General features: G+C 36.0%; 1 protein-coding gene across 2 annotated transcripts in view; it reads left to right on the top strand.

Moving 5' to 3' along the window:
- Nucleotides 1-26,848, top strand: part of PTPRG (protein tyrosine phosphatase receptor type G) — an 807,880-nt gene that overhangs the window by 437,647 nt on the left and 343,385 nt on the right. For both annotated transcript variants that reach the window (XM_074284229.1, XM_074284228.1), the window contains exon 4: nucleotides 6,260-6,408. In XM_074284229.1, coding sequence (XP_074140330.1) covers nucleotides 6,260-6,408 — 149 coding nt within the window. The remainder of the gene's footprint in view (nucleotides 1-6,259; nucleotides 6,409-26,848) is intronic.

Raw genomic sequence — 26,848 nt, 5'->3', positions numbered from 1 at the left:
TTTTTCAATGCGAGGGGATTTTTATGTTTATATATTAGCCAGAGTGGTTAGTTAAATTATTTGTCAGTTCAGCTCTGTGGAACTAAATGGAATTATCAGACGTTCAGGACAGTGCAAATCGGAAATTTGAATAATTCTGGCTAAAAAACAACTACCTATAGATTATCCAAATATTCTATCTCTGTTGAATTTAGCAATAAGAAAAAAAAATAATGAAACTTACTTGTCAATTTAAAATCTGCAGGAGAGAAATGTGGGATAATAAAATGGAGCAAGCATTGGAGGGGAGATTTGATTCAAAACCTACCTTTATTAGGTGATGGCTATATGGACAAGACATTCTCTTGCCCAAGAAGATTCTCTTTAGGTTTCAGAGAAGAGGGGAAGGGAAAAAGCATTTATTCAGTATCCCCTATGTGTCAAGCACTTTGCTAAGTACTTTTAAAAGAACTTCACAATTACTTTGATGTGAGTCCTGTTTTATCATTGAGGAAAATATAATTTGTAATCCCCATTTTATAATTGGAGAAACTGAGATTGCAAGAGATTAAATGGACTTCTTCAGGGTCACACAAATAATAAAAGACTAAGGCTATATTTGAATTGATATTTTCTTGAATGCAGACTTAGCATTTATCCATTGCTTTGACCAGCTAAATTGCTTAGGTGATGATCTTCACTTTTAGAGGACATTTCTTCCCAGGGACGACCTAATACAAATAAAGTCAAAGGTCAAGTTCCTCTCCCTTCTTCACCCCTCCCAAAAAGTTTTTTTCCCAAATTCTTTATGTAGACAGTTTCATTTTGATCTTAGAACAATCTATTTATAAGTTAAGTAGAAAGTGGCTTCATTCCCATTTTATAGATGTTGAAACTGAAAGTGAGAAGTAGAGTGATTTGGTCAAGTGGAGTAACTTGGCCGTGGTTGCATAATGTCTCGAAGTGGGATTTGAATCCCTCTCTTCCTGACCCTGAGCCTGCTCTCTAGGCAACAGCATTTCTGTACAATTTTCTGTTTTATATTAGCCTTTCCAAATCTCAAATTCTGGGATTTTCTGATTTTACTTTAATCCCATTGAGTCATCTTGAGGGTTATTTTCTGATCCTTTATTTTCTTCAACAATTTTATTTTCTTTTCCAGAAAAGCCTCTATTTTAGCCTCAGAATAGGAAATAAAGAAAGGTGTGTGGGATTTCTTTTCAAATGGAAATTTACAAGCCACTTATCTGTAAAATAGACTTGGTCTTTTGGATATTAAAAAATGAATATAGCGAGTTAATATTTAAAACTGTCTATTATATACAGATAGTAACTTTCCCATAAAACAGTTTTAATGTTCATATCTATCTTATCCCCTTGAGAGCTCTATATATTCCAACTGGCATAATCAATAGGCTTTCGTTGTTGTACCTTGCACACTTCTTGAAAGTTGCCTGAAATATATTTACAAGACAGATACGGTCTATCTGTTTTCTCCTGAGGAGCACTAACTGTCTTTCTTGCCACTTCTCATTTGATTCATCCAAAGTTATTTCCTTTTGTTTCATTTCACAAGAATGAAAAGATGAAGCACTCGTCACAGAAAAAACTTCATTCCTAGCATTGACTTCTAGCTTAAATAATCAGACTTTTCCTAAGGGAAGATCCTTGAAATGTATGCTACTGTAACATTGTCTTTTATGCTTTGTAACTCTTTTGAGGATTTGTTTTGTTATAACTTACCCTTGTTCCCTACCCTCACTTGCACTTGCCCCTGATGTCTGTTAGTGTCTAAGATGGAATTTCTTGGTTTGTTTGTTTCTTTTAGGTTTTTTAGTTTTATCTGTTGTAGACCATAGAATCAGAGATCACAGGGTGATACATTTAGAATTAAAGGGCACCTCAAAGATCATTTATTCTGATCTCTTATTTTTTATAATTAAGGAAACAGAGGTCCAGAGAGATTGTTAATTGCCTAAAGTCACAGATAATGGGTGTCTGAGTATTTGAACCCAAGTCACTGGAATCCACACCTAGTGCTCTTTCCCCTCTCTCAATTGGAATAACTCCTTATAAATCACCTTGTATACAGATTCTATTGTGCCATGAAATCTTTCTGGCAATCTGTTTGATTTCCTCCTTAGGAATGTTTCTCACTGAATAAAATAAGATGCATAGACTTATCGAGGAAATTTGTTTAATTGAAATATGCTTATTAAAGTTAATGGACTCCACGTTAAAAAAAAAAAAAAAAAAAAAAAAAACCTGGGATCTAGTCCTACATACTTAATTTACAAATGAGGAAACTGAGGACTCTAAAGGAAAGTTACTTAAGACCCATCAACTTCCCTCTTGTCACATAGATATTTAGAAGCAGATTCTGGATTTGAATTAAGATTTTCATGCTTTCTAGATGTAAGTTATCCCATTTTCCTTCCCTTTCATAATATCATGATAAGCTAGATTCTCCCCTTACAGGCCCCAGTTCCTTCCCCTTCCACGTTCTGGTTAATATTATTGTATGGAAGCCCTTTAACTCACTGACTTGGTTCTTTTTTCCAAGGTCTTTGCCCAAGGGAAATGCCTGATTATTATTTCTCTTGGTTATATATCCTTAAATTGTTATTCTTTCTCACCTTCCTAGGTTTCATTCCCTTACCTCTTCATGGCCTCGTTTCTCTTCTATCTCTTTTTCTTGCTCTAAAGACTTTTCCTGGTAGATTTTTCCTCTCTTTGAATCCAAATATCTTGACATCTTATTATCCCTTTTCACTTCAAAGCTCTTTTATCTCTGTATCTCTCCTTCCTTCCTCTAACCCCATTTCCAAATATTGTTAGTTCACATTATTCAGCCTAGACTTACACTCACTTCCTTTAAAAAGTTACCATCTATACATGTAGGCTTAGACATTTTCCAAGGCTCCATAATATTAAATGACTTGCTCAGAGTTTCACATCAAGTATGGGACTTAGATTCAGATCCTTGAGACTTGGGTGGGCTATCTTTTTATACTATTACACCATGACTGTTCCTCTATAGCAAAGGATGAAGTAAATGAATATTTTAAGCATCCTCAATCACCCCAATTAGTTAACCAATCAATATTTCCTCATAATATCACACCATATTATTTAATATCCAGATAGCTAGTTACCCCTCTTGATGGTCAGCAAAAAGACTATCCAATTAAAACAAGGGGCCCTGTATCCTAACGTGAAATCTACTAAGAAGCCCTGTCAAATGAAAAATTAGTTGAACATTTTGGATCATACTGCCTCCTAATTAGCCCTTTAATTATTCATATAAAACAAGGAAAATGACCCCTGACAGAGACATAAATGATTTAGGTAAAATCAAATATTTATAAGATGCAACTGTCTCCCTCCATGCATTGTAACAGATGTACACAAATCTGTTTTCCCATATTCATCATGATGTGTGATTTTATGTATAGAATTTATAACTGACTGAGAGCCGTCATCAGTATTTAAAACCTTCCCCAAGTCCTGCCTGGCTGTGTTGACTCTAGCAATAAAAGGTATATTGCTTTAGTACAGTCTTTATTATATTGTCCTCAAAAGTGCATGTATTTCAGAATGATAGGTTATCAGTAGGGCATTTTAAATTAAGGAAATCACTTTATTTTGACCTTCGTTTTGGTGCCCACATAGAAAGTTCACTGTTAGGATGGCTTTTTCCCCTAGAAGATGGTGAGAAACCATCATTTACATGTAATAAAAAACCAATTTATATGATTGTGGCTTCTTCATTGAGATTTTAATGCTGTTTTTTGAGAGGTATTGAAATTAATGAGCTTTTCCAGACTCTCAGCATAATAGCCAAGTGCCCATCTTTTAGGGTTCTCCCAGCTGATGAGAGCTTATTTATCTGTTTTCACTACCTTAACTGGAACTTCCTCAAGTTATTGACAATCCCCTCATGATGGTTTCACATATTTGTGGTACACAGAGGCAAACTTTAGCCAAAGAAATATACCTTTGGGATGTCCTAAGATCAAACATAAAGTACTTAAAACTTTCTGAAACAAAAATAAGTTATTCTTGCTCAATTTTTTCTTTGTTACAAAGGAGAGTTCTATGCGTGGGTTGGGGTGCTATATTGGGACATGACTGGTGTAAAGAAAGGCATTATTCAGCCTCAAAAAAAAAGAAAAGATAAAGACATCAAAAGCCCACTAATTGTATACTGATACTCTGTTTTAGAGGGGGGGGGGGGTTATTAAGGCTCTTTTCTCCTGATTGCAACCAAGTTTGTTCTCCCTGAGATTCCAGCTGTGGTCTATACTCTCTGTGACTTTGGGCACCTCACATCTAGCCTTCATTTCTCTCTTCTATAAAATGAAACCAAGTCGTTGAACTGATCTCAATCATCTCTATAACCATGATCCTATGATTCTTTCCCACAGTTTTTCCTGCCTTCCCATCTCAATTTTCCATGCCCCAAAGTAGTTTCTTTTGGATTAGAGAGTTTTAACTTTTAAAAATATGTATTTTAATATTTTAAAATATAGTTGATTTTCTTTATAACTATTATTGTTTATTTTTTGCACTTAAAAATGTTCTGAAATGGGATCCACAGGCATCATCAGAAGGTCCATTTCAGTAACACAACAATGATTGAGACCCCAGTTCTGTGTTCTTACCTACAAGAGATTTCATTTAGATGAAGAAGAAATGAGCAAATAAGGCTTCTTTTTTTCTTCTTCTTTTTTTTTTAGGGAAAGAATGATTGCATTTACTTATTTGAAGTAGACTGATTTCTTGTGATATAATGTAAGCAAAGTTGGAGATAGCAGGTCATCGTCTCTTTTAATAAGCCATTAAGACATTTTTTTAAAATGTTCTGAATAAAATATTTTATTTTATTTTATTTTTTTTATTATATATATATATATTTTATAATATTATCCCTTGTATTCATTTTTCCAAATTACCCCCCCTCCCTCTATTCCCTCCCCCCGACGACAGGCAATACCATACATTTTACATGTGTTACAATATAGTCTAGGTACAATACATGTGTGCGAATATCATTTTCTTGTTGCACAATAAACATTAGAATCCGAAGGTACATGCAACCTGGGCAGACAGATATTAGTGCTAACAATTTTCATTCCCCTCCCAGTGTTTCTTCTCTGGGTGCAGCTACCCCTGCATTAAGACATTTTTAAAGGGAATTATGACATCAGACAGAGCTATGGTACAATGATCTGGTTGTCAGTCAATAAACATATATGAAGTGCCCATTATATTCCTGGCACTTTGCTTAGCATTGGGACTAGAACAAAAGACTTGTGTGTGAGAGCCTGTGGTCTAATAGGAGAAAGAATATGTAAATGAATTTATAAATAATCAAGGAAGATATTTTTATTTGCAAAATAAAAACAACACTTCACTAAGTTTCTGTGTAAATGACTAATTGTTGCATTGGTATGTATGTATGGAGCATGGGATTAGATTCATACAAGAAAAGAAGTTACCGGTTCCCTTTGTTGATAGAAAAAAAAAATTCACCTTTGTTAAATAGCTTATATTCAGAAGCAAGTTAATAAAGTAGAAAAAACTTTGTATGGATCTGAATCCATAGCTTATTAGCTATGCACCTTGGATATCCCTCAGTCTAATTTACCTTGTTTCTACAATAAAGGGGTTTGGACTGGAAGGCCCTTTATGTGATCCTATCTGATATCCCAGTTCTAGATATATGATCTCATAATTTCTTAAATTTCTTCATCTGATCAGTAATCAGTGAGGAAAGCATATATTTAGTCCTTAACATTTGCAAAGCACGCTGCCTTAGAAAATCAAGACAGCTTCTACTCTGGGGGGGTTCATATTCTAATAAAGGCTGTGGGTTATTATAAATAGGAGATGGTTGGTTGCAGAACAGGTCAATATAGAAAGTGTTGACAGATTCAAATTTTGTTTGTTCTGTGGCTTACAGATCCAAGAGGGAAAAAAAAAATAACACATTTTAAAAATACTGAACTTCATCATAAGATCATATATTTAGAGCAAGAAGGGACCCTAGTATCTAACGTCCTCATTTTGTAGATCATGAAACTAATATACTGGAAAGGAAAGTCATTTGTCATTGTCACACTAGTAAATGTATGAAGCAGGATTTGAACTCGGGTGTTTCTGACGCCAAATCTAGGATGTCGTAGACATCTACTATGGTACCCAAGATATTGTGGTAAAGCCAAGTCATCAGTGCCCCTGGAAACTTATGATCTCTTGCTCTATTTCTTGTGCACAGTGGCCATCCTTCTGAAAGATGACTATTTTATCAGCGGCGCGGGACTGCCAGGAAGATTCAAAGCAGAGAAAGTCGAATTCCATTGGGGCCATAGCAATGGCTCTGCCGGCTCTGAGCATAGCATCAATGGTAGAAGATTCCCTGTCGAGGTGAGAGATACTGTGGGATTTGAAACAGAAGGTGGGACTGGGCAGTTGTGGTTTTGGAGAGATGTGCTATTAATTCCCTCCCCAAGATTATTTCACCAGCAAGAGATCTTCTGAGCCCCAAACTACATTGCAACCCATCTCATTAGCAAAGTGTTTCTGTTGTGATCATTTGTTTTGCTGACCTTTGAGAAGCCATTTCTTTCTTGGAGGGAGTTCAAAAGAAACTCGGGATTATTATCGTTCAAGTCTTGTCAGCTCCAACCATGACCTGTTGCCTTCAGCTTCTGCTGGTTTCGCTCAGGCTTTCCCTTTCCGTAACTGTCCTCCATGGAGCTGACACTTCTGGGAACACTTTAGATTAATTTCCTCTTCACACTTTTTCAAGGGGGCTTAAGGGAAAGCAAGAAATTCTGATCCTCTCTAAAGGTGATGCTAATGACCACCATCAATGAGATGTGAATTTTCCATTTTTTGCATCATAATTTGGTGCTAATGAGGTCAGGGTCATTTTCCTTTTAACAGTGCATGTGGTAGAGTTGGCTTTTTCCCTTATGTGGTTACCCACTGTTCCCTGGCCCAGGACCAGCCTTCTCACAAATGCACTCTCATGGGCACAGGAACAATTCTGGGAAGGAAATGGGGCTGACTCCTTTTAGATCCGTACTAACTGTGCAGAGATTCAAAGTCTGAGACCCTCTGCTTCTTCAACTTTTCTTCTCAGTCAATGATGGTGATGATGGTACATAGGGACCCTTACCTAGTGCCCGCTATAGTCAGCATTATAATTATTAAATATTGTAAGTTGAGGAAGAAGAAGATATGGCTGGATGGATTCTGAGAATACATCTATTTCCTATTTTTCACTATTTCCTTTTACCTCATTCCCATCTTCAGGATTGTTAGCAGGGCACTGTTTTTAGCTGAAACCATTAAGTGACACAATTTTTATAACAGAGAAATGTTATTTATCAATTTTATTTCAATTCATTAAGAGCCATATTCCTCACATTTAGTGAACACTTGAATGTTTACAAAACACTGTTTTCTTGATCTTGTGTACCTACTATGTGCAAGGGATACAAAAGTAAAATATTGTCTGCTTTCGAAGAGTTTACTTTCTACTGGGGGTGGAATGCATGTGCTCAGATGAGTAAATCCAAAGAATATACAAATTAATTAATCAATTAGTAAACAATTATTAAGCACCTCTCAAGCCTAGCACTTGTGCCCCAACACTGAGGATACAAGTCCCCACTCATGAAAAGCTTACTTTGCATTGGGGAATAGCCATTTATATAAATTCATACAAAGTATTAAATACAGAAGAGTTTGGGAGGGAGGGCATTAGCATGATTGTGGGATCAGGCATGGTTTCATGAAGAAATCAGAACTTGGTTTGCATCTTAAAAGAGAGGACAAAGTTATTTATGGTGATTTCTAGAGGGATTGAGTCCTCCCAGATTGTGTGGGAGGATCCTCAAGCATCTCCTATAGAAAAGAAGTGGTTAGGAATCAGTATTTAAAATTTATATACACAGATATATTCACACACCTGCACATTGTGTGGATTTTCTTTTTATGCTATATACTATATATTATATACTATATAGTATATATTTGTAATATATACTATATATATATATATATATATATATATATATATATATATATATTATACTACATTCTCTATATAGAAGACATCTGAATTCTCTTTATATTGAGAATCTCTATGAATTTTATATAGAGAATATATATGGGATATATGTATTATATAAATATATGTAGATATGTAAATGTATATTATATTTATTTATATTATATTATATTTTTAAAAAATACATGAATTTTATAGGATGGAGATGAGGAAGGTTTACATTCAAGATCTGTGCAAAGGCAGGAGGTAAAAAAGTTGTGATTTGACTGATACAGAAAACAGACTTGAACAGGAATAAGGGCTTAATATGGGATATTAATGAGGAATAAGGACAGAAGAATAAGGGAGTCAGACTAAGGATTTTCTATTTTTTTTCCTAGAGGCAATAGGGAGCCATTAACAATTTTCTGAGTTAGAAAAATGTCATGATCAGATCTGTATTTTAGTTTTGCAGTTTGACTACTATGTGAAGAGTGGGATTAATCACTGTGTATCGTATATACTCTCACCAGTATACAAATAAATATACATATTAATATATTTCTCACTAGGGCTATTAAATAAATAATAGAACTTCCTTGCACTAATAAGAGATTGGCCTTTAGCATCATACTGGAACATTCTATCTATTGAGGCTTGTTGGAAAGGGCTACTGGGGAAAGGAGGTGTTGTGAAATACTGTTTTAGCCACATCGTAGAAGGAACAGAGTATTCGACTGGGAGTTAGGAATACCTAAATTTGAATCCTGTGTGACCCTGAACAAGATATAACTACCATTATTCTCAGTTTCCTTCTTCCTAAATTGAGAAGTTTGGACTTAATGACCTCTAAGATCCCTTTGAAATTTAAATCTGTGTTCCTAAATCATTTAAATTCCCTCTGCCTCAATTTTCTGAACATATATGCTCCCAGGGACATTAATGAAATCTAAAAAAGCTAAAATTACCTTTGCCAAAAATATTTTAATGCCCTTTTTTCTTTTAAAATTACTGCATCAAATATTTGCAGGATTAAACTGATTTTAACTTTGTAACTGGAAATCTCAGCACTTTAAGAGGAATATATCCTTTCCATTTTATTATTCAAGAAATAGTGTAACATTGGATTTAATATATAATTTAACACGTATAATATATAATAGATTGCTTGCCATCTAGGGGAGGGGAGGGGGGAAAGAATGGGAAAATCTGAAACACAAGACTAAGCAAGGGTCAATGTTGAAAAATTATCTGTGCATATGTTTTGAAAATGAAAAGCTTAAAAAAAAGAAACAGTGTATTGGCATTCAGAATGGGACTTTAAAATGTGTTGTTCTCCTTCTTTGTGTAAGATTTATTATACCACCACATTTTTTTAAAAGATATGAGTTTAGCTCACTTCCAGTTGATCAATGATGGACAGAAATAACTATACCCAGAGAAGGAACACTGGGAAGCGAATGTAAATTGTTAGCACTACTGTCTATCTACCCAGGTTACTTATACCTTCGGAAGCTAATAATTAATGTGCAACAAGAAAATGGTATTTATACACATATATTGTATCTAGGTTATATTGTAACACATGTAAAATGTATGGGATTACCTGCCATCGGGGGGAGGGAGTGGAGGGAGGGAGGGGATAATTTGGAAAAATGAATTAAAAATAAATAAATAAATGAATGAATGAATGAGTGAGTGAATGAATAAATAAATAAATAAAATTTAAAAAAAAAAGATATGAGTTTAGGATCAGAAATCTAGACCTTAACCCACCAATTTTAGAGATAATGTAACTAAAAAGATTTAAGGGACCTTCTCCAATTCACCCAAGTATTAAGGGTAAAAGGCAGGAACCTATTCTCTCAGACATGAAACCCACATTTTCCCCCCTCTACTTTACTGCACTACCCTAAATTTTATTTTATTTTTTTTACATATTTGAAGGTATATTTGAAAAATATCTGAAGTCTTTTGAAATCCTCCTGGGCTACCAGCCATGCCTACTTGCAAACTTAATGGCAGAAATATTTGGCTGTGTCTAGAGAATGCAAAAGCAAATCCAGATTAGTCAATTTTCCAACAGTTTGGCAAGTATAACCAAATATGAACTAAAGGGAATTATTCATTCATTCTTTCACTTACTTGTTTATTCATTCATATGTTTACTTCACTTATTCATTTATTCAGCTCTTTGTTAGTTTACTGCCAGTTTATTTGCCATATGGTTTGATTTATGTAATTCTCTGGATCCCAGCAGAATTTATGGTTCATCTTGTAGATTATATGAGCTGTCCATGTAAAGATGGTATTATAGCATAGCCAACCCTACTGCCCATTTCTACAATCTTGGATGATAATTGGCTTTACTCCATAATCAGCTCAGGTCATAACCAAGTCATCAGCCATTAGTCACAGAGTTTTTAAAGTGATTTCCCCACATTATTTGTAAGTTGCAGGACCAGAAATCAAATATAGGTGCTCGAATGGTAAGTGAAGCCTTCTTTCCCCCACTCCATCCTGCTTCAACTATTCCATTGTTGACTCACTCAGTCACTTTCTGGTGAATTTGGATATTTGCTAGAACCACTACCCCCATGCTGTATTTTGTTTTTATTTTTAAAATAAATTCACATCCAGGTAGAGTTACTGTGGATTGTAGTTGAAAGTTCAAAGAAGCTTGTCCTGTGGAGATGAAATATCATTTGGGGCCAGGGTCCTTTCTGCAAGTACTGATTGGAGGTATGACTTCAAATGTAGCTTGGATAAGCAGGAACTTTGCCGATGGTACTTAATAATCTCTTTATGGCACACTTGTCTTGCCATTGTAGTGGAAAGTAAATGTTCTTTGCACTTAATTGGAAAATCAGAAGTGGACTGTACAAAGTCCATTGGTTCTTAATCCTTTCCCAAGAGGCAGAGAGATAAATCGCCTTCCTTCTTTTACTGGATTCTGTGGATATGAAGTGCTCAGTAGACATGCATTCTTTTCTAGAAAACAAACTCCTTGTAATTAGGTTTTCTGTTTTTTTTTTCCTAACTGAAGAAGATACATCAAATCCAGAGGCTAATTAGAAATGCCAGATATAACGCACAGACTTATTGTTTGACCAAGTTGTTTGTTTTTTATTATTGTAAGTAACTTCAGATGGTAAAGCTGTCTATATTAATTGGCATCTTTCATCAAAGCCCATCTGGATCATAGGACTTGATTTGCTTTTTATTAAAAAAAAATGCTTGACTTACATGTTAAATTGATCTGATGGCTCTATTTAGATAAACTTTAATTTTCAGGGTTAAAAGGTAACTCATCAGTCCAATTTATTCAACTTTAATATATTCCTAATATATATTAGCTTGTCAGTGACCCTGGATTCTTGAAGTCTTTGCTTGTGGAATACAAACTTGCCACCATGCAAGTAGAATCTCAGCAACTACTAAGATATCTTCAAAGCTTTTTTTTTTTTTTTTTTTTTTTTTTTTTTGTGTGTGTGTGTGTGTGTGTGTGTGTGTGTGTGTGTGTGTGTGTGTTTTCCACAGTGAAAAGAACAGTAACTTTGAATTTAGAGAACATGGATTCAATTTCACTTATTCACACTTCTTACTATATGACCTTGGACAAATCATTTAACCTCCTGGACAAGATGACCTTTGAGGTCCCACCCATTTCTCTTGACATAATTCCATGACAAAGCTTACTATCAGGTGATAAATTATTTAGATCATAGCAGTTCTGTAACACCCCTGACTCTCCACTATGTTATGGAGTGACTGTGACCAGGATCACTCAAGAAAGCACTCATAATGATGAAATTATAGGCCTTTTGAAATCTTGAAATAACATTTGCACAGAGAAATTGTTCAGTTAGCCCTCAAAGGTTGCCAAACTATTTTAATTGGTCCCCTTTGTTTCATGAGTTATTACTGAGAGTATCTCTAATAGAAGATTTGAATGGCATAGAAAAGCCTGATGCTTTTATTACCATGTATTTTGTCCCAAGAACAAAAACTAGAATAAGAATTTCTAAGTATTTCTTAAATATTTATTAAGTGTTATGGGTATTTGGGGTTTGTTCTTATTATTATTAACAGTTACCTGATTTAAAAGCTGCTATTCTTTGGGATTCATGGAAATGGAGAATACAGGTTGCTTTATAGAATCAATCTTTCTAAATCTCATGAAGGCCCTTAGGTGGTAGAATGGAGAATGTCAGGCCCAGAATTAGGGAGACCTGAGTTCAAATCTTTTCTCAGACACTTATTGTTTGACTTTGGGTAAGTCATTTAACTCTTGCCTCAGTTTCCTTTCTGTAAATTAGCTGGAGAAAGAAACTACAAACTACTTCAGTATTTTTTCAAAGAAAATCTTAAATGGTATCACAGATAAACAAATATTATATGACAAAATGTGTCATATCCTAAATAATGTAAACAATTCTACACGTTCTAGTATTTCTTAAGCTACATTTTGATCAGATACCCTAACTAGTGGGTTCTATTTCTTATGATAATCTAATATTCTTTACACTGTAATTTTTATTCCTATGGGGGGGGGCAGAGAAATGATGACTTTGAAGTGTTTTTAGAATTGATTTAATCCTGCAGCTTTGAAAGTTCTATTAATTCCTTATCTGGCTTGCTCTTCACTGTGCAGGCCACCCACAGTAGGCAAAGTTTGAGAAAGACCTTGGGATAATAGAATGTAAGAAGGAGCTGTCCATGGTTGACACTAAACTCCACTATCTCTCCTGGATTTCAAGGAATGGTACTGTGGGAATGGATCTTAGAGCTTATGTTGCCCAGTCTCCTAGACATTCAGAAACAAATTCCCTTTCTTCTTTTTCGAGATGTAATCATGATCTGAGTTCCCTGGGGCTCTTGGATAAGGAAACAACAACAATCACAATAATCACTAATATTTATGTAGAGGCTTTGCAAAATGCTATTTCTATATTTTCTCATTTGATCTTCTGAACCTCATAATAAACCTGGGAATTAGTTGATAATATCAAATTGTGTCTTCCCAGCATCAAATACAAACTCCTGTCGTTCCTTATTACCTTCAGAATCAAATATTAAATCCTCTTACTGGCTTCTAAAGTTTTCCATAGCCTGGCCTCCTCTTACTTTTCCAATTCTTCATACATTGGACCCACCCCTATGTTTGATCCGATAACAACGGACTCCCTGCTCTTTCTCAAATGTGGTATTCCATTTGGCAAATGGATATTTCCACTGACTGTCCTCCGTGCCTGGAATTTACTTCCTCCTCATCTCAATGTTTTTGATTTCCATCAGATTCCCTCTAAAATCCCACTATCAAGAGACCTTTGTTAATTCCTCTAGCATTAGATCCTTCCTTCTATCGATTATTCCTAATTCACCCTGTCTGTATCTTGTTTGTACATAGCTGTTTTCATGTCTTCTCTATTCACCTGTGAACTTTCTGAGATCATGGATCTCTCCCCTCCTTTCTTTAAATCCCTAATGCTTAGCACTTGGCCTAGTAGTACATAATAAGTAATTAGTAAATTTGCTAACATTTTTTACAGAAAGTTCAGTGTCTCATAATTTCAAGGCAAAATTTGAATCCCTAGGTCTTCTTAAGTCCAGAAACAACACTACACCCACAACGCCATATAGGTGCATCAAAAATCCCCCCCTCAAATTCTAGAAACTCAACTTCTTTTTTCTTTTTTTCCCCTGAGGCTGGGGTTAAGTGACTTGCCCAGGGTCACACAGCTAGGAAGTGTTAAGTGTCTGAGATCAGATTTGAACTCCTGTCCTTCTGAATTCAGGGATGGTGCTCTATCCACTGCACCATCTAGCTGCCCCCAGAAACTCAACTTATTAACACCCTTCCACTTTGTTCATAAAACTGGTAACATTTTAAAATTTTATGCAAAAGCATCTGGATCCTTTAGCAACCTCAGCTTTCCTGTTCTCCTGCTTAGTTTTATACAGACCATAAGTCTCTATACACAGTGCTATTATCCAGTCTCTTTGCCCTTGTCTTTCATTGTGGAGGTGGCCAGCATCCCTTGGATGGCTGTATGAGCAAAAGATAAGGTGTCAGCCTGAAGCTATATCTGCTCCTTTGGATCTGATGGTTCAGCTATCTCACTGATTATGTTTACCTGCTCAAGGTGTTAAACTCTTTGGAATACTATGCATGGCAGCCCTATACCTTTTCTCCTTCACTTGCCCCCATATGAACAATATTTCATGTAGCATACAAAGATAGGATTTCTATGAACAAACAGAAAGAAGCTGCAAGGAGCCATTCCTGGATTAAACCTGGTAGATTGCATATGAGGTCAAAATTATTTGCATGCTCATTGTTTGATGTATTTAAAATGCAGTGTAATAAAATCACCAATTGTAGAGCTGTAGATATAGACTGATGGGCACTTTAAATCTCCGATAACCTTAAATGATCCAAATTGATTGCATGTGCCCTTCCAAATACAATTTATGGGCACTTACTTGGATTCTATCAAAATATGGAAGCTAAATCTGAGTAAACTTTCTGGGTATTTAATACTTTATATCTCAAGATAATATATTTTTTTATCCCAAATTCAAAGAGAGCTGATAATGAGCTCATAATAAAAGCCATGAGGGATTATAGAACTAGTATTTGTCTTCTACAGAACTAGTCTTTGTCTAGGAATTTCTACAAATGTCTTTGGCTTTTCAGGATCAGATGAATTTTTATTGACCCACCTTCCCTGATTATGTATGAGTTCCCTAATGTATGAAGAAGATAGTCAGGTTTTAAGGGTACAGGGCCTTCTTGGTGTGATGACCAGTGTTGGGTAACATCTACTTACTAATTTTGTAAAACTGGGAAATTTACTTAAATTCTCTGAGTCTCAGTTTCCTCATCTATAAAGTGGGAATATTATGGAGACCTATTTCACAGGGTTATTATGATAGAAAGTGTAAACACATCCAAAGCATTTTAGAAACTTCATGGTGTTTTTTAAATGTTATCAATTGTCATTAGAACATTAAAGATATTTTTTACACTTAAGGAGAGTAAACTGTTAAATACTGTTTTTTTAATCTTTCTTTATATCTCCAGCACTTAGCAGAACTCATGATACATAGTAGATACCTAATAAATGCTTATTAACTGACTGACTGGCTGGCTGAGCATAACCTAATGGGAAATTAAGTAACACAACGCTAGACCAAAAGTTAGGGAGACCTTACTTCAAATTGAACCTCATACACTTCTCAGCAGGGTGATCTTTGGACAAGTTACTTAAACTCTTAAGTTTTCTCAACCTTAAAATGGGATAATAATAACAATTACCAATCCAGGTTGACATAGCAAACAACAAAACATGTTTAAAATACTTAGCACAATGCCTGGCATATAGTAGGTGCTTAATAAATTCCTGTTCCCTTCTCTTACCCTACTTTAACAGGATGAGGCAGGATTTTAATATCTCTAGGTATAAGGCTATATCATGTTTTTAATATAAATATTATCTCCTACTGCTCTTGAAGTTTTAGGCTAAACAATGCCTATTTCTTCTAATATTCATCATAAGATAATTTTAGTCTCTTTAACATTTTGGCCACCCTTTACTGGAATACTCCTATGTGCCAGTATCTCTATTAAAAACTTGTTCCCACATGCCCAAAGAGCAACCAAAATGTTCATATCTTTGGATCCAGGAGTGTCTCTATTGGACCTATATGATAAAAAGATAATAATAATTAAAAGGGGAAAGGGCCCACAAATGCAAAAATGTTTGTAGCAGCCCTTTTTGTAGTGGCAAGAACTGTAAAGTAAAGCAAGGAACATCAATTGGGGACCGGATGAATAAATTGTGGTATATGCATGTAATAGAACTTTATTGTTCTATAAGAAATGAGAAACAGGCTGATTTTAGAAAGGCCTAGAGAGATTTACAGTAACTGATGCTGAGTGAAGGGAACTGAACCTGGAGAACATGGTACACGGTAACCCAAGATTGTGTGATGATCCAATATGACAGACTTAGCTCTTCTCAGCAATTCAGTAATTCAAGATAATTCCAATAAAATTTGGATGGAAAAAGCTATCTGAATCCAGAGAGAGAATTGTGGAAGCTAAATACAGTTTGAAGAATACTGTTTTCACTTTTTCTTTTCTTTTTCTCTTTATTCTCTTTATTCTTTTTTATCTTTCTTTCCTTTTTCATAATTTTATCTTTTTGAATTTAATTTTCTTTACCAACATTACCCATATAGAAATGTTAAAAATGAAAAAAGAAACTAAAAGTAATCACAGAATTGAATCTGGTATAAAATTGGTCCAAGATAAGGTAGGATATTCCAAAACTCCATTATTCTGAATACCACACTTTTATTATTGCAGCCCAAATAATACACACACACACACACACACACACACACACACACACACACACAATGCCATGTATATAGCTTGTGATCATTTAAATCCCTGAAATATTTTTTTCTCCTCATTACTGGTGTCTTATGACAATATTATAAAGTACCTTGCTCATTAAATCTTATGGAGTCAAATTTTTTACCTCTCTGTTTAGCCTTTGACCAGCCTCTCTTTGCTTTAACCTTTTTGGAGTTTGACCTCTTGCCCCTTATTCTAGTTCTGGTTTGCTCAGACCTCATTTTATTCTTAAACTAAACTCTTTCAGCTGGCTCCTATAACATCCTTTTAGCAGTCCCAGCCTTCCTGAATCTTTGGGTTTTCACTTGGAGATATGTTTCTGCCATACTCAGTTCTAACAGTGAAATAGCTTGTGGCTCCATGGGAAAGAAAGGAACAAACTGAACCCCTACAGGCTGTGACTGTCACTGGACTATGCTCAAATTGCCCAACTTTAGGCTTGAAGCTACTGCTATTTCTCAGTTCATTTCTTGCCTCTTAGACTACGGCTTTATGTTTCTTCCTCCTAGAAATCTAGGAAGAGAAGCTTTATATAAAAACCTTTCTCAATGTTATTCCATCAGGACCCTTTTCCAGAACCCTTCCAATCCCTAGTTGTTCATATTTTCTCCATCCTGAAATTGTCATGAATTATTTTAATATACTTTGCATTTACTCACTAGAATGCATTTAGTATTCCCCTGGTCCAGGGGTTCTTAACCTTTATTTTGTAATGGACTCTTTGGGAAATCTATGAACCCCTTCACTGCATAATATTTTACTGCAACACACACACACACACACACACACACATACAGGATTACAAAGGAAACTAATTATATTCCAGTGTCGTTTTACCATAACTTTCAAACAAAAACTCTTGCTCACACATCCCAGGTTAAAGACTTCTGAATTTCAATCTAAGCTCCTGAAGAATAGGAAAAGTTTCATTTTTGTCTTTGTAATCCCCGCATCCAGCAGAGTATCTGGCATATAATAGGCGCTTACTACGTGTGGTTGACTTGGATCCCAAGTTTCTAGACTGTCTTGAAGAACACAAGGAAAATTTTGTCATTTGATACAATAATACCATTTCTTGGCTTTGATCCTGCCTTCTTACCTTGTTCCAGGATGGAAGAAATAGAGTCTGAGAAATTATTTCTTAACATAAACATGGCCTCTTTTCACACTTGTCTCCCACTTTTATTATTAGTATTAGCATTAGCAACAACAGCAATAGAATTGTTAGGCTTGTGAGAGGTTCTTAGAAGAATTGTATTCTGGAAAGTCTGATTTATTGATGAAGTGTCTATTTACCTTACGCTGACTTTCCATGAAATGCTTTGCTCTATTAAATAGTTTCTCACCTATTATGCTTTTTACTATTTCGTGGCCTTAATGTGATTTGCCTCCTTATATTAGCAACTTCAGTGCTGTCCATTGAGTGGCAGGGGGATAAGTTGAATTTTTAATTAATGGCTTTATTAAAATAAAGATTCCACTTTAGTACAGAATGTTTCATCCTTTACTAGTGAAATACTTAATCTCCATCTGGCTGATCTTTTATGTGTATGTCCTGTATTAATTAAGAAGAACATTTGAGGATGCCCTGGTACTTGCCTTATACTCGGTGGAAAAGTTAATGCATAGCTGCACAAAGCCTGAGACCAGATTTCAAGAGGTAAAAAGTAGCCCCAGTCCCAGGAGTGGTAAATCTTCATAATATCTGACAGACCTCATCTCTCATAATCAGTCTTAGATGTGAACTTGCTCAGGGCTCTTTTGACGGGATGTCTTTGACATGTCAAATGCTGCAAGCTGATTGAACTGAACTGAGAATTACAGTCAAAGAGAGGACTGTCTGCAGCAAAGGATAAAAAGAAAAGAAAAGAAGAGAAACCAAGTTGATATCACAGATTCCCTGAATGCAGAAACTTTCCCTGTGGTAGCTGTGAACAAGCCAAGGTCCTCAGGACCCTGGAGAGGGGCAAAGATGGCTTTGAAACATGTTCATAGGATCTTGAGATATAGTTAGATAATCATAGGTTCATTGTACCACACCTTTAAAGCAAAAACAGATCTCAGAAATTCTCCAAGCCAAACTCCTCATTTTAACAATGAGAAAATTGAGGCTCAGGGAAGATAAAAGGAACAACTAACGTTTATGTAGTTAGTCATAATCATAGGATCATAGAGTTAGTCACTTAACTTTGCCTCAGTTTCCCCAATTGTAAAATGAGCTGGAGAAGAAAATGGCAAACTAGTCCAATATATTTATCAAGAAAACCCCAAGAGAGGTCATGAAGAATCAGATATCACTGAATAACAACAGTGGATGAAACCCTGGGAATGGAATCAGGAAACTCTAAATTACTTATTTGCTTGCTTGCTCCATTCAATTGGTCAAATCACTTAAATCTTTGTTTGCTTCAATTTTCTCATCTGTCAAATGAGTAGGAGAAGCAAATGGCAGTATCTCTGACAAAAACAAACAAACAAACAAAATAAAAACAAATTGGGTCATGGAGAATCAGCCAGAAATAACTGAATAATAACAAATAAGTATTTTTAAAATTTGTGAAGTACTTTTACATATATTAACTCATTTGATCCTCACAATAATCATATTAGGTAGGTGCTTTATTATCCCATTTTAAAAACTGAGAAATTGAGGCACAGAGTTCTCATTGGTGCTTGCTCCTAATTACATAGTAGTGTCAGAAATGAGATTGTAAAGTCATTATTATGAACCAGGTTGCTTTTTTTTTCACAAAACAAAAAACTTATTCTTAGAAAGAAATGACTCGCCCATGGTCACCTAGTTCTGTAGTAGGAGGAGTGATATTAGAACTCAGGTGCTCAGACTCCAAAGTCAATGATTTCTCTTAGTTTTCTCACTATCCTTCTAGATTGTCATCTTAACAACACCACAGATACAATTGTTTAGCTGCTAATTCTTTTAAATACAGCCAGTGAAACAAAGCAAAAAGTGAAGAAACAACTTCCAAAGATTATCTGATCCCTTGAAAAAAATTTCATTGAAAATCAAGGAGAAGAAACACAAAATATTGAAAATGTTTTAATCCGCTAATCAATTTGAGAGCATCTTTCACCTTTTCTAGTAGATGAAAATCCCAACCAATTATGGCTTCTAGAAGCCAAGAATAGATTTCTTTCCTTCTACTTAATAAAGGATCTAAAGGTTTACCTAAATTCCTTAGTAGTGCCCATTCCTATTGGAAGAGAGAATTTTTTTAAACCTTTCCTTCCTGTGAATGAAATTTAGTTTAAGACCTTTTTTAAGACCTCAAATCCTCCACTCAGCAGTGGTCCAACATTTGATGCGGCAATATAGAATTCTCTTTTCTTCAAAATCCAATTCACAGAGCCGAGCAATTCAAATAACACTGGACTTGAGAACTTTCTTATCCCTCAGGTCAAGAGCCTGGGAGGCCCAGTATCAGATGCATCTTATGTTCAAGTCAAAGAAATTTATTAGGAGAGAGAGATAGGCTCCTCATCCCCACTCCCAACCGCCAGCCCCAGTCCCTGCGTCCTGTCAAAAGGAAGGATTCGAACCATCTTAAATCTCAAGCCTTTAACAAGTTGTTAGTGACATAGTCACTCAGAAGGGACATTCTGAAAGATTTATAAGGGATAGCAAGAAATCAAGATTGAGAAAAAGTCTATTTCTTTTCCCTCCCCTCGATCTCAGTCATAGAATTTCATAGTATTTCTTGTAATGGAAAAATGAAGCAATTGCCGGAGTCTACCTGCTGGGAGAATGCGGAACCCTGAGCTGAGAACAGCTAGGCCTCTAGAGCCATATGGAGACTGGTAGTTCAACTTCACACATACACCCCCGCTCCCCAAACTCCCTTGTCATTAAAATAGGTACAGTTCCCTCCTCCAGAGTTTGCAGAAATCTTCACGGCTGTGCTTTTGAAGATCGAGTTAATTTGTTGCAAATATTGAGGTTAATAGTGATAAGCCTACAAACTCTGCTTCTTTCTGGCCTGCTGTCAGTAGACTTTGAGCAACTAATAGATCATATGTGAGCTGAAGATGTCAAGGAATATGTTTCATCCAAGGCTGTCGTGTTCCATACACTGGAAGTGCTCAGCAAGTGTTTCTAATAAAGAGGAAACTCAGTGAGGGGGGTCCTTTCTTGCTATTTGTATTGTTGTACTTTGCTGGGGTAGGGGAGGTTAGAATCACTTTCACTTAATGGCAGAAAATTGTACCCTGCTTTTTGAATGGATATTTCCATTCATTCATTCATTTTATTTTTGCTCAATCATTTGTTGAGGGTTTTATTAAGCACCTGTCAATCAACATTTATCAAAGTGCGTAGTTGGATCCAGTCAGTATGCATCAAGAGATGGAAGAGATAAAAACAAAAGTCCTAAGAAGCTGACATGCTACTGGGAGAAACAGAATTACATATATAAATGAATACAAGATATATGCAAGGAGTGATTTTAGGATTGGAGGCCATTATTCACTGTAGGAAATCAAGAACTATTTAATATAGAACTGATGTTGAGATTTAAAGAAAGTTTACAATTCCAGCGAATATAGAATGCTTCTGGTGAGAAGAGAGCTATTGGCGCTCAGAACAAAGTTAGGGAGACTGGAGATGAAATTATGTATATGGAAACTTATTTTAGCGATTTTAGTTGCTTTGTGAAGGAGTCAAAATCTTATATAATGAGATCTATATAAAGTTTGTACTGCACACACTCACCCACGTATAATAATGTATGTTGTATTACTTCTTTTATTATGGATAATGTAATATGGTTCATTATATAATGAGAAGTAGCATTTCTGAGTGGGCAGATTACTAGCTTTTAGGCCCGGAAGGCTTGAGTTTCCCCAGTCTCTAATGTATGCTGCTTGTGTAATCATGCTTAAACAAGTATTTATTATGTACCTCTTGTGGAACGGAGACATTGTACTCAGTAGGCACCAAGGCTTCAAGTACAAAGAATGGAACAATCCCTTCTAATGAAGAGCTTATATTCTAAATGAGCAGACTAGTACATATAAAAACATAAAGTATTATATTCTAATATATACAAAGTTGGTAAATCTAAGATAGTATGAGAGAGGGGGCCCTAGCATCGAGGGCAGTTAGTCAAGGCTTCCTCTCCATGTTCCATATTACTTTCTAAAATGATAAATCATAGATGAATTGTAAGTGAAAGGATTTTCCAGATTGATGAGCTAATAGGTTTTGATCTAATAATAATAATGATCTAATGTCATCAAAGAAAGAAGAAAATAGATAAGAATAGTAATGAAACAGAGCATACGGAAAATAAAACTAAATTTAGACAGTCCTCCTCTAGGGGATTCTTGACATCCAGTGACAGTCTATCAAACTGTTAATAATAATTATGATATTAATAATAATATCTAGTATTTATGTAGAACTTTAAGGTTCATAAAGTTTTATAACGATATTAACTCATTGGATCCTCAGAAGAGCCTTGTAAGAGGAGTAGAAACCCCATTATCCAAATGAGAAAATTGCAACTAAGAGGTTAAATGATTTGGTCACAGTGACTGAGTAGTAAGTGTCTAAAGAGTAATTTGAGTCAGGTCTTCCTGAATTTCAGGACCACCGCTTTTACTCACTATGTCACTAGCTGTTAGCCCGTTGATAAAAGTATATTTTAATTTAAAGAATTTTCATCTCTTCTGAATGAATTGTTTTCTTTCTCATTGACTTGACCTATATAGGATGCTTTTTATTGGCTAAATACAACACGCTGCCCTGGGTTTCCAGTAACCCAGTCTGATCATTTTGGGAAATCACATGTTGAAAACAGAAATGGAAATTTAACCAACTTCATTTCCATATTCTAAAAGCTCAAGACTATAGTCATGACCAAGTGATGGTTTCATAGAAATGATGAAATTAGTGTAAACAATAAACCACTGAAAAGGAAAAATACCTCTGTCAGATAGTTACCAGTTACTTCAATATGCTTTTTTTTTTTTTTGAGAACCTGCTTTAACAGAAATGCCATGAAATGGTACTGAATGGCTCTATTGGCCAATTAAGTCTTCTCACTACAAATTTGAGATCGTTTAGTAAGAAAAAGATCCAGGTTTAAAGGTGACATCCTTGGAAAAAATGTACAATAAAATGTGATTCTTATGGGAGCTTTAGAAACAGCAAATTTTATATCTCACAGTCAGTGGTTGAGGATAACAGAATTAAAGTCTAAGAAATTTGCTTGAACCAAATTGCCTTCTTAAAACACCTTCTTAAGGAAATTTCAAGATGGACATACTATTCTCTCTGGTATATGCTCATTCTCAAACTAGCCTAATCATTCTTCATGTACAGCATTCATCTCCTACCTCCATGCATTTGCAATAGCAATCCACAGTATTTGCACCCTCATGACTTTTGTGCCTTAGACTCTCTACATAGCATCGAACACATCTGGGTTGCTGCCTCTCTGTGAATCCTTTTCCAATCCTGCTAAGTATTAAGCACTCTCTCCCTCTTGAAATTATTACGCATTCTATTTTAACATGTTTAGTACATATTGGATTGCTTGCTACTAGGAGAGGGGGTGTGGGAAAGAGGGGGAAAATTTAGAACTCAAGGTTTTGCAAGGATCATTGCTGAAAAATTATCCATGTATATGACTTGAAAATAAAAAGCTTTAATTAAAAAAAAGAAATTATCACGTATTAACTTGTGCATGCTTTAGATTGTTTTAGTTTTTGTTTATCTCTCTAGTAGCCTGTTAGATTCTCTAAGGCAGGAACTGTTCCATTTTTTGTTTTTATATCTACTAGCACAATCCTTTGTACATAGAACTGATTTAATAAATTAATAAATGTGTTTTGAAGATGAATTGAGAGATGGCTGATAGATAGATTGATTGATAGATAAAATAAGCTCCATTTCCACTCCAATCCTTGGTTTACGTCTCACCTCAGCTAGAAAAGAATCATTCTTTGGTGTGTTTTTCTCTTCAGGAAAATGTAGCTCTTCTATTAACAGCCATTACATATACATATCAAGACAGATTGTTCCAATTAGTCAATGAAGGCTAGGTTTTTGAGAGCTTTTAATATGTGTCTGAGCAATTACTGTACTGTAGTTAAAAGGCTCACTCTTGGGTTTCTTAGATTCAGCTTATAAATTTCTTTCATGAGATAAAGCAAAAGTGTTTAATTGTTTTTGGTCATAAAATTTTAACGCTGAAGAGGACCTTGGGGATCATTGAATACTGGCTCCTCACGCTAAAAATCAGGAAGGAAGGTAAGATAAAAACACTTATCCAAGGTCATAATTGGAGGCAGAAGCCACACTATGAGTCTAGGATGTATCTATACCTTCCGGCTCATGAGAAGCACTGGTGAATGAGCTGGGGCTCCTTCCAGTATATAATGCTGTCTTCAACCCAACTCTAATGACTTGGTCATTGTGTTATTTTTCTTGCTCTTCAGAGAGGAAGGAAAAGTAACTTCTCAAGCCTCAATGCACAACCATGCAGGAATGGAAGGCAAATTTGACTACTTTGCTCCCATTTTTGTTCATCCTACTCTCCTAGGTTCATAGATTGAGAGCCTGAAGGGGCCTTGGGAGGCATCTGGTCCAATTCATTCACTTTATAAATGACAAAAGAGCCCATAGAGCTGAGCAAACTCATCCATCCAGTTTGTGGCAGAGGTAGCATTTAAATTCAGATCCTGACTGCCATTCTGGCGTGCTTTCCTCTCCCTTGTGCTTTGATAGTACATGGCCAACAGGGTCTGTTATACTAGAACCCAAGGTTTGTTACCTTCTAAGTTTGGGACTTCTTTTCTCTATTGTAAGTAATCATAGTCAGTATGTCTTTGCTTAGCTCTTTAATCACTTCACAGAAGTCTCACTATGTTTCTCTGAATTCTTCATGGTCATCATTCATTATGGCTCATTAATCGTTGCCTTCACTGGTTGTTGCTTTTGTTGTTCAATTATTTCAATTATATCTAATTCTGCAACTCCATTGGTTTGCCTGAAGCACTTTTCTTTTCCAGCTCATTTTATAGATAAAGAAACTGAGGCAGACAAGATTAAGTGTCTCACACAGTTTCACACATTTGGTAAAGATTTGAAGGCTCATGAACATGAGCCTTTGTGATTCCAATCCCGGTACTCCATCCATTGTAGCATCTTGCTGCTCATCTACATAGATAGCATAGCTATTTATGGATTTTTTAAACAAAACAATTCACCTGTCATAGAATCCAAAGAAAGGAAAATTTCTACCAATTCAGTTTCTTCCATCTGAAAGCAGAAGGGGGAAAAAACATTGTCTACTGTGACTGCCCTCTTTCTCAGACTTTACCATCAGCAACTTGTGAATGATGAGGCCATAAGATCTGGCCTTTAGGGCAAAGCAATTCTATGAAGAGTAAACTTCCTCTGTTTTCAACCTGTCATGCAAGACTTGAGCATCAGCCACATGAAGAAGCCAAGAGGCCAAAATTGGAAGTTTAACTGGATGGGGGTTATGAGAGGTAGAGGGAGCAAGGAGGCTAGAAGGGGCAAAGGAAGAGCAGCTGCCATAATTATCGGGGCCAGAGGCCTGCTCCAGAGAGGTCAGCCAAGGGTGATTTTTTTTAATTCTTCATTGCCCATAGCCTAAATGAAAATATTGAGGTGAGCCCTTCCTCAAATTATATCTGACATGCAGTGTTAGAAGAAATGATTAGTTTATTAAGCTCCTTGAGGATGAAATTGTTATGAGCCTATCAAAATCTGCCTTCACAGATTTTGCTTTCCTTTAGTTTGTATCTTTAGCGAAGCTTTCCCAGCTTGCTTTTCATCAACAGGGCCCAAGCTAGTTCCTTTGATCCTTCCCCACCGAGGGCTGGGTAGTACAGAAAAGTAGCTCAGAGATCAAGGGCCTTCATGATTTTGACACTTCACATCTGTTATGTCGGTTTTGATTGGCTTTGTAGGCAGAGTGGGGTAGGAGCAGGGGGAGGTGGCAGTACGGTGAAAAGAGTGTTCGATTTGGTATCAGAAGAATCTAGCTCTCGTACTTAGTACCTGTATGAAATGGGCTAAGTTAAATCACTTTCAAGGGCATCAGCTTTCTCCTTTGTAACATGATAGGCTTTGGACTAGATGAACAGTAGAGATTCCTCTGGATGAGCTTTCATAGATCTCCTGATCCTTACCCAATTTTCTTGACTCTTGGCTATTTGCCAGGCTCTTGCCTCCAATATTTGTACCTCTTTGATTCCTAACTGACCATCACCTTCCCTGTGGCTTTCTCTAACCTTTATTCTTTGCTTTATTTAACACTGTATTTCCTACAGAGCTCTCACACAATCCCCCTTTGGTGCCCAGCTATAATAATAGAAGCTGGCATTTACTTAGAAAATTTGCAGAGTGTATCAGCTATCTTGTCTCATTTTTCTCACAATTCTGTGAAATAGGTGCCATTATTATCCCCATCTTACATATGAGGAAACTGAGAATGAACTTGTCCCATGTTAGACAAGTATTGCCTGAGGCAGGATTCAACTTCAGGACTCCCTGACTCAAGTCCAGTGCTCGATATACTGTGAGACTTAAATGATACCCTCTGACTCCTCCAGAGACCTTTACTCTTCCCTGGTTCTTGGACTGGGCTTCCTATCCCAACCTACTTGGAGAATGACCATGTATCTGATGGCCTGTGTTTGAACCCACCCCAGTGTTCTTGGTACCAGTTCAGCCCATTGTCTGCCATTACAGATGCAATTATCAATCTGACCTCTGACATTACCATCACCCTCACATTATTAACTTATACCTAGATTATTGCAAATGTCCTGCTAGTTGATCTCCCTGTCTTGTTTTTCCTTATTCCATCCCATCCTCCAATCACTTGTCAAACAGATCTTCCTAAAACATCATTCTCTCTTTTCTCTCCTATTTAGTAAAGTCCAATGGCTCACTTTGCCTCCAGTAGATCAAACATAAAATCCTCTTTTGACATTCAAAGCCTTTCATAATGTGAGTGCCTCCCTACCTTTCCAGTCTTCCTAAGCCTGGCTCCCATGTACTCTGCATTATAGTGACACTGGCCTTCACAAGATATTCCATTGTCCAATTCTGGGAGTTTTCACTGGCTGTCCCCCCAACCCCTTGCTTGGTATTATCCTTATCTCCTTTTCTATATCTCCTGCTTTTTCTGACTTCTTTTAAGTTGCAAATAAAATTCCACATTCTGCCTTTCCTAATCCCTCCTTAAAGCTAATGACTTCTACCTCCTTTTGTTAATTATCTCCAGTTCCTTCTGTATATGGCTTCTTTGTACATAGCTATTCAATGCTTTGGTCATTGTATTTTGAGCCATTTGAGACCAGAGACTGATTTTTTTTCCTCAAAA

This window comes from Sminthopsis crassicaudata, chromosome 1, assembly GCF_048593235.1.
Source record: "Sminthopsis crassicaudata isolate SCR6 chromosome 1, ASM4859323v1, whole genome shotgun sequence".
In the NCBI taxonomy this organism is placed as follows: domain Eukaryota; kingdom Metazoa; phylum Chordata; class Mammalia; order Dasyuromorphia; family Dasyuridae; genus Sminthopsis; species Sminthopsis crassicaudata.
Note: the sequence above shows the minus strand (reverse complement) of the source record. Positions and strands in the feature narration are given on the sequence as shown.